Here is a 7880-nt window from a genome sequence, read left to right as displayed (position 1 = left end):
GTATCTTGCATTGAAGAGAGGTCCACCATGTACCAAAAAATTAGGATTAATATCCATGTCAAGCACGTCTTAGTTACTTGGCAAATTATGATAATTATCCAAAAAAAGTGGGGTAAGCAATGTTCTATTGACATTAACTTATTCCGGCACTCTAAAAACTAGAAGATAGATTAATCAGAGAGGGTAATGCTATATTAACTTCATGTTAATGCAACATTGGCATGCTAAAATTGGTGCAATCCACAAGGTTTGTGCCATTAACATTAAGTTGTGTCTTGCAGCAATTCTCAATTAATTAAAGCTAGAACAGTTCAATCATCACTAGTTTATATAATGAACAAAAAAAACATTCTCCAACCATCCACCAGCAGTTTATATAATGAGCAAAAACATATCATTCTCCAACCATCCACCAGCCATATATATTTATATATATTTGATGCATTACCCTCCATCCTTCAGTTGGTGGACTACTGGACTTTGTGAACCAAAAAGAAGGTCCTCCTTATTTTAAAATAAACCAGGTTTTCCCAAAGTGCGAGCCACTTTTGCGTCCCACTCCACAACATGCTCAGATCCGCCATATTATACCTTTTCCTTTTTAAGTAATCTGAGGGTAAATTTGAAATTATGACATTAACTACTTGATCAATTTTTTATTTTGCTAAGTAACCTCTCCTTTAATGATACAGTCTCCTGGTAATTCCCTTTGTCTTGACATGTAGCTGTGATTTGTGAGTAGCTAGAAGGGAAGAATTGATGTGCATCTTAAACGAGCACGGGGTGCTCTTATCAAACATTACTCTTTTACAAAAGGAAAAACTACGAAGCACCGCTACTTTACCCAGGAGGCCCCATTCTACGTGGTCTTGACGCGGCGCTCATTAAGTGGACTGCTTGTCAGAAGAAAACCAATCCACTCCTGCCACGTGGTATTCTTGGGAATCTTAGTACTAAGATATCGCACTACCACTCTTTTACTCCCCTCCAGAAAAGCGAGAGAGAGAGACAGAAAGAGAGAGCGAGCGAGCGAGCAAGCTTCTCAGGGGATCGTGGGGAACTGGGCATTTCCCAAGATACCAACTGATATAATTAACCCTTCTCTCTCTCTCTCTCTCACCCCCTTCCCTTTCCTCTCCCTGCCGTTGCGTGATAAACCCCAGCATTTCCCTTCTCCAAAGTCCTCAAAGCTCCCACTTTGTTGGCATCTCTCTGTCTCTGGTGACAATGATTCCCTCCAAATCCAAGTAAGTACCAGATCTACCCAAATAATCTTGTTGTCCTTGTTTGGTTCTTCGTCGAGCTCCCACTTTTCTTGTTTTTCGGAGTTTATATCAAGGTAGCTGCTGGGTTTTGTTTCATCTTGGATTTATAAAGAATTTAGTTTTTTTTTGCCTTTTGTTTTTATGGGATTGACCATTCGGTGGGATTCAGGAGGTTTCCTTGTTCATATGGTTGTCAAGATGCTTCCTTTACCGTCCCAGTTTTTGGGTTAGGCATCAGCAGCACAAGGATTCTTGCTCATTTGGACCTTCGTGGTTTATTGAGCTGGATCTGGTTGTAAAAGTTCCAAAACTGGGATCTTGGTTTTGCGGGTACTTAGATTGGTTGGAGAACCATTTAGTGCTTATTTCTAGAACAATGCCATATGATTTCTGGTCCTTTGAACTTACTGTGGATGTGAAAAACCCCAATCTGAGCTCTTGGATTTAGTGGATCCCAAAATGGTTCATGTGTACGACCCTTGCTTTCTTATTCTTCTCCCTCATGGGTTTTGGTCTGGATTGGATGCTGTAATTTACTTTTATATACTAGAGAGAGGGATCTCTGTTTGAGATCTCTTGCATTATTGTTTTGTTATGCCATAGATATGAAATCTGGAAAGGCTATGAGATATTTTGGATTTTGAACAGATCTGGCTTATCTGACACTCCAAATAGCAAAACCACACCAGCTACCCCCAGGGTTAGCAAATTAGGTAGGGCTGGATCCACCAGGTCAGATTCTGCGTCGCCATCCCCGGTGCAAAAGCCACGCTTTTCAGTTGATCGGTCACCGAAATCAGTAGAGTCGAAGCCTGCCACCAAGACCAGTACTACTCCTGATGTGAGAAAATCAAAATCTTGTACATTTGCTCAAAGTGATTTTTATTGCTTATCTTTATCATATGCCTTTTCTAATTGTTTGAAATTGGGGTTTCAACCATAGAAACATCCACGTACATTGAGGGGATCAGAGCTTCAGGCACAATTGGATGTAGCTCAGGAAGACTTGAAGAAGGCAAAGGAGCAGTTGGCTTCAGTTGAACAAGAGAAGACCCAAGCTCTCGAGGAATTGAAGGATGCAAAGAGGGTGGCTGATGATGCACATGAGAAGCTCAAGGAAGCCATTGTTGCTCAGAAGAGGGCTGAGGAGAGCTTGGACATTGAGAAGTTCCGGTCAGATGAATTGGAGCAAGCAGGCATTGAAGCTGCACAGAAGAAGGAGGAAGAATGGCAGAAGGAGCTTGAGAACATTCGAAACCAACATGCTGTGGATGTCTCGGCATTGCTCTCTGTAACTCAGGAACTCCAGAGAGTGAAACATGAACTAGCAATGGCCACCGAAGCGAAGAACACTGCCCTCAGCCATGCTGATGATGCCATGAAAATTGCCGAAATCAATGCAGAGAAGGTGGAGCTTTTGTCTGGGGAAGTCAACCGTTTAAAATCCTTGCTGGATTCCAAGGTGGAGAGCATGAATAATGAAGCAGCCGAAATGGTTGAGAAGTGGGATGCTGAAGTCAATGATTTGAAGCAAGAACTCGACAGAGCGAAGGCAGCAGAGGAGAAGTTGATCGAGGTGGAAACTTTGGCTGAAGAGCTTCGGATTGAGCTGGCTGATGCCAAGAAGGCTGAATCAGATTCAATTAATCTCACTGATGAATGGAAGAAGAAGGCGGAGTTGTTGGAGGTTCAGGTAGAGGAGTCCAAGCAGTCTGAAAAATCCTCATTGGATTCCCTGGCATACACAAGGAAACAGCTAGAGGAGAGCAATGCTTTGTTGGATGATGCTGAATCTGAGATTGCCACTCTTAAAGGAAAGATGGAATCCTTGGAGATTGAGGTTGCTAGGTACAAAACTGATCTTGATGAGTCAGATAGGCGTCTTGATTTAGCCCAGCAAGAGGCATTGGACATGGGAAAAACAGTTGAAGTATTAAAGTCTGAACTTCAGACGTTGGAGGAGGAAAAGTTGCAGGCACTTAACAATGAGAAGGCTGCATCATCAAACATCGAAAGCCTGATGGAGGAAAGAAACAAACTTTTTGATGAGTTCAATAATGCTCGAGATGAAGGGGAACAGGTCAAGAAAGCAATGGAAGGTTTAGCTTCAGCTTTGCATGAGGTGTCGACAGAAGCTAGGGAAACACAAGAAAGACTTTTAACAAAGCAAGCTGAAACTGAAGATGCCCATGCTCAGATAGAGCAATTGAAATCAGCTCTCAAGAACAATGAAGAGAGGTATGAAGTGATGCTGGATGAAGCAAGATATGAGATTGTTTGCCTCAAGAAAACAGTGGAAAGATTTGAAACAGAGGCTAAAAGCTCAAGTGGTGATTGGGAAGAAAAAGAGCTTAATTTTGTCACTGCTATTAAAAAGTCAGAAGAAGAGCTTGCTTCTCTCAAGGTTGAAATGGCAAAGGTGGTGGATGCACTCACAGGAGCTGAGGTTGAAGTAAAGGCTGCAAAGGATCATACAGCCCAAATGATAACTAAGCTACAAGAAACTGAATCCAAGGGAATGGCTGCCAACGAAGCAGCAGAAGAAGCGAAGGCTGAGAGTTTGCAGTTGAAGGAAAGGTTGTTGGACAAGGAGAATGAGCTGCAGAGCATCACTCAGGAGAATGATGACCTTCGAATCCGGGAAGCTGCTGCACTGGAGAAAGTTAAAGAGCTATCTGCATTGCTCACAGAAGCCACTGCCAAGAAAACTGAGGAAAATGGTGAGCTATCAAACAGCGAAAAAGATTATGACCTACTGCCAAACACTTTTGAATTTTCCAACACAAATGCTGATGAGAGTGAAGCAGAAAAAATGAAGTCAGAAGTACCCTCAGGACAGCTAGAAGATTGTAGTACAGAAGAACCAAAAACCAAAGAAGCTAATGGGAATAGTGATCACAATGATGAGGAACCTGTGGAAGTTAAGATTTGGGAAAGCTGCAAGGCCGTGGAAAAGGATCTTGCATCAGAGAGGGAGCATGAGGCAGAATCAATTGATGACGATTTATACTCAAAGATAGAGAGTGGTAGCTCTGATCAGACAAATGGATTATTGACAAAAGACATGGATAATGGGGCCACTTCGCCTACCAAGCAGCAGCAGGAGCAAAAGAAGAAGAAGGCTTTGCTCCACAAGTTTGGGAGCCTACTGAAGAAGAAGGGAAACCATAAGTAGCAGAGAAGCTCCACCACAGGTATCCCATTATTTTGTTTGTACTTGTGCATTGTTGTGCTTTGAGGCTTCTGTTGTATGGTTTCTGATGATTGTGTTGATCTATCAAGGCTTGTCTGAAAATTTGTAACAACATAGAAAGTGTATTTGAGATCATCTACTGTGCCGTTGCCAGTTTTTTATGTGTATGAGCATTGTAAAATTTTTATTATGACATACATTGCTTATAGACTGGACAAGAAAAATAACTGCTATGGTTTTATAATATCAATGCACCCAAGCTACTCATTAGAAGCATCATAATGGTACGGTTCATTGGAAGATGTGGATCTTGGATCTTGTTAAACATAGGGCAAGTGTTTTTTTTTCCAGTGTTTGGAGCTGGCTTCATTAATCCTTCATTGCTTTTCATTTCTCTTGCTCCTCCAGCATTGCGAACTTTGACGACCATCCATATCAGCTTAGTTCTTTGGCTGTTGCAAGTTAATCCTTTCATACAAATGTGACTTTCTCAAACCAAATTGTTTTTTTTTGGGTTGGTTAGCATTTTTGATTTTCTTTTTTTTTACAAAACCAGCTGGACAAGTTAAAAAAGATAATGATGTGTGAAACATGAAAGAGCGAGACAAACGGTTAAATGGATTTCATATGAAAAGTCTAAGATCAGGTGGCACTGGCAATGTACTCTTATGTGAGTGAAGGGTGTATTTGGCCATATCCACTCCGGTTTTATTCACTGTTAAGGATTTCTCTTTATGCTTCAAGCAATGGATGACCATCCCACAGAAGTATCATAGATCTCTTCCCCAGGCTTCTTCCTGCATCAGAGAAGCTTGTGGTGAATACTCCTCAAACTTTCATCAAAAAAAGAGCTCTTCAAGACTTCAACCTTTCACACTAAAAGATTGCCAGTATGAACAGGAAGTGTGTGTGTGTGTGTGTGTGTGTGTGTGTCTGTCAGATGCTTAACTGGGTTCGAGGAGCTCTAACTCTGGGGCGTGGTCCATGTGAGACCCTTCTGACATCCTCAGAGATATCTGGCATGGCATGCCTTGGCTTGGCATGAGCCAAGAAAATATTCTTCACCCTTCTTTCTTTTGTGTGACCAAATTTAATTGGATGAATACAAGTCATACACTCCTCCTCAACAAGACTCCCATCTGCAGCCACTGCTTTGTAGTCTGTACTCTTGGCTTTCTAAGGTTATGATAGACTACCCTGTATACTATATAATTTGACGTTAGACTCGAGGAAGCCCCCTAGTTCCTACTTTAGGCCTATGGAAGCATGTAGTGGTGGTGTGGTCAAAGTAACTCCCTTTTGTTTTTGACCCTTTTTGACCCTATGCATTTCCTATCTTGAAACCCGTTCTCCAATCACCAGTTTGCCCCCCCCGAGCAAACTCTGGTTTGGAGGCCTTAGTGTCTACTCTACTACACACTTGTGAGGTTCTGAGGCCATCTCGCCTTAGCCATGATTCATTGCATGGTTTAATGACAATTTCTTTAACATATTTGCACGCATTACTGATCTGAGATGGAGTGGATAGATGAACTGAAATTTGAGCTTTCAAGATCTGTCGAAGGATCTGAATGAAATGGAATGGTAGTTCAAAGAGAGTGCAGTATTGTTATTTGTTGTAGGTTTCCATGATTTCGCCGGCCATGGAGCAGCTGTCAAGACAAGCTTTTCCTTCTAACCTCACATGATTAATCTTAATCCTTCTACAAAACAATCTATATAAGCAAGTAGCTCTTCTTCCTTACGAACATCCTTCTTCATCATCGACATCCCTCTAACCTTTCTCTTAACTCTTAATCCTTCTTCAAAACAATCTCTAAGTGGGTAAACTTTTCTCCCCATCACCGAACCTCATTCCTAAATGCTAAATCTTTATTGTAAATCCTACATCCACGATCCCTAAGCCACAAAAGGAATTTGCAGCCATAGCCAGTGAAGGGTTTTTGGTAGCAAAGAAACAAATTTCATTGTTATCATCATTCCCTTTTTTTTCTTAAAAAAGGAAAATAAAAAAAAAAAATCTGATTATTGGAAAAAATATATTTTTTTTAAATGTTGATATAAACCCTAAGTTTCTTATTTCCTTCTTTTTGCAACCTTTAATTTTTTTTTTTCTTTTACGCACTGCTTGGTTAAAGTTGATGGAGGGCGGGAGCATGCATTCGAAAAAAACCCTAACAATTTGAATAGGCAAGATATTATGAACTGATAGTAAAACAGTAGTTAACTCATACTTGAGGCTTTAGGAGGAGAAACAAGCATCATTCAATTCTATTCAACTTGTTCCGCAAGAACCATAGATATTTGTAGGGACTCGAAACCCTCATTCCTTCCCAAAAATGCCTCTATTATGAGAGTTGTCGAAAAGTCGCTGGCATGAAAAGAATATTTAGTTTCTGCAGGTGTTATGTGTTTGAGTATAGATCCTCTTTTGTTTACAGTCAATCTAGAGAGATCCACATCAATAGGGTTAGTTCCTCTTGTACGAAAAAATAGCTAGTGGTTGAGCTGGATCAGATGGTAGGGGCCATATACTACTCAATCACTAAAGATGCCATAGTATAATAAGCTGCAAAATAGAAGGGCTTTGGCATATTGCATTTTGCAATGTTTTGGATTTTATCATAAAACCAAAATTGCTCTCCCACTATTTTGTGTTTGTAGAGTGAAAAGGGGCCAAATGGCAATTAGAGGGAATAGGCTGCGGTATTAGTCTAGTCCACCAAAGTTGTGAAATAGCTTACTTATACCCCTACCGTCTAGTCCCCTATGCTGGAGCCTTCTCCTATATTTGGCAAGGATATCCCTTGGGGGAATATCCTCTGCTTATTCTTTAACCAGACAAGTGATGTTGAATTGACTCTATCTAGTTTAACCATGGATTGAAGTGGGTTTTGAATCCCAACATTTTTTTTAAAATTATGTTATCTAGCAAATTAGTCTTCCAAATGATTTATCTCCCTATAAATGCAAAAGATCCTGATAATAGAGTTAGGCATCAATGGTTCATTTTTTATTCTCCCTAACAAACCAGCATATTCTTTTAACTATTAGTAAACTATTGAAAATTCTAGCACTGAAAACATGGTAGATCTTGAAGAGTACGGCAAAAAATGCTCCATTATAATTGATTTCTTTTTTAAAATCAATTATTGCCATGTTACATACACCCAAGACATTTCTCTTTTATTTTTGATAAATATGTCATTTATGATTAATCTCTTTAATTAGAACTTTTGGTCTAGTTTTTTTAGATGAACCAATCTTATAAATTTCAAAAATCACTGCTTATGGTAAGTTTCAACTAAGCTCCTATATTTCTATTAAAAGTTTTATTTGCAGAAATTAGATCATGCAAAACTTATACTCCCGACTTTCGGGTATTCTACAAGCCTACCAAGGTACTTATAATTGTAATTTTT

The 7880-nt window shown here is 40.1% G+C and overlaps 1 protein-coding gene across 1 annotated transcript; it reads left to right on the top strand.

Moving 5' to 3' along the window:
• The first annotated feature begins 1000 nt into the window (after window positions 1-1000).
• Window positions 1001-4702, top strand: LOC105055032 (WEB family protein At3g02930, chloroplastic). Its single transcript, XM_010936728.4, has 3 exons — window positions 1001-1247; window positions 1914-2106; window positions 2209-4702. The coding sequence occupies exons 1-3, from the start codon at window positions 1228-1230 to the stop codon at window positions 4438-4440; spliced, it is 2445 nt and encodes an 814-aa protein (XP_010935030.1). The 5' UTR covers window positions 1001-1227; the 3' UTR covers window positions 4441-4702.
• Window positions 4703-7880: the final 3178 nt, after the last annotated feature.

The sequence above is a fragment of the Elaeis guineensis genome, chromosome 12, assembly GCF_000442705.2.
Source record: "Elaeis guineensis isolate ETL-2024a chromosome 12, EG11, whole genome shotgun sequence".
NCBI classification, from domain to species: Eukaryota; Viridiplantae; Streptophyta; class Magnoliopsida; order Arecales; family Arecaceae; genus Elaeis; species Elaeis guineensis.
The sequence above is the reverse complement of the archived record's forward strand: the minus strand, read 5'-3'. Positions and strand labels throughout refer to the sequence as shown.

Excerpts from the sequence above, each read along its gene's own strand:
- LOC105055032 (XM_010936728.4), top strand. The coding sequence starts at position 1,228 with ATGATTCCCTCCAAATCCAA. Across the intron at positions 1,248-1,913 it reads ATGATTCCCTCCAAATCCAA|ATCTGGCTTATCTGACACTC; the intron begins GTAAGTACCAGA and ends GATTTTGAACAG. Across the intron at positions 2,107-2,208 it reads AGACCAGTACTACTCCTGAT|AAACATCCACGTACATTGAG; the intron begins GTGAGAAAATCA and ends TTTCAACCATAG.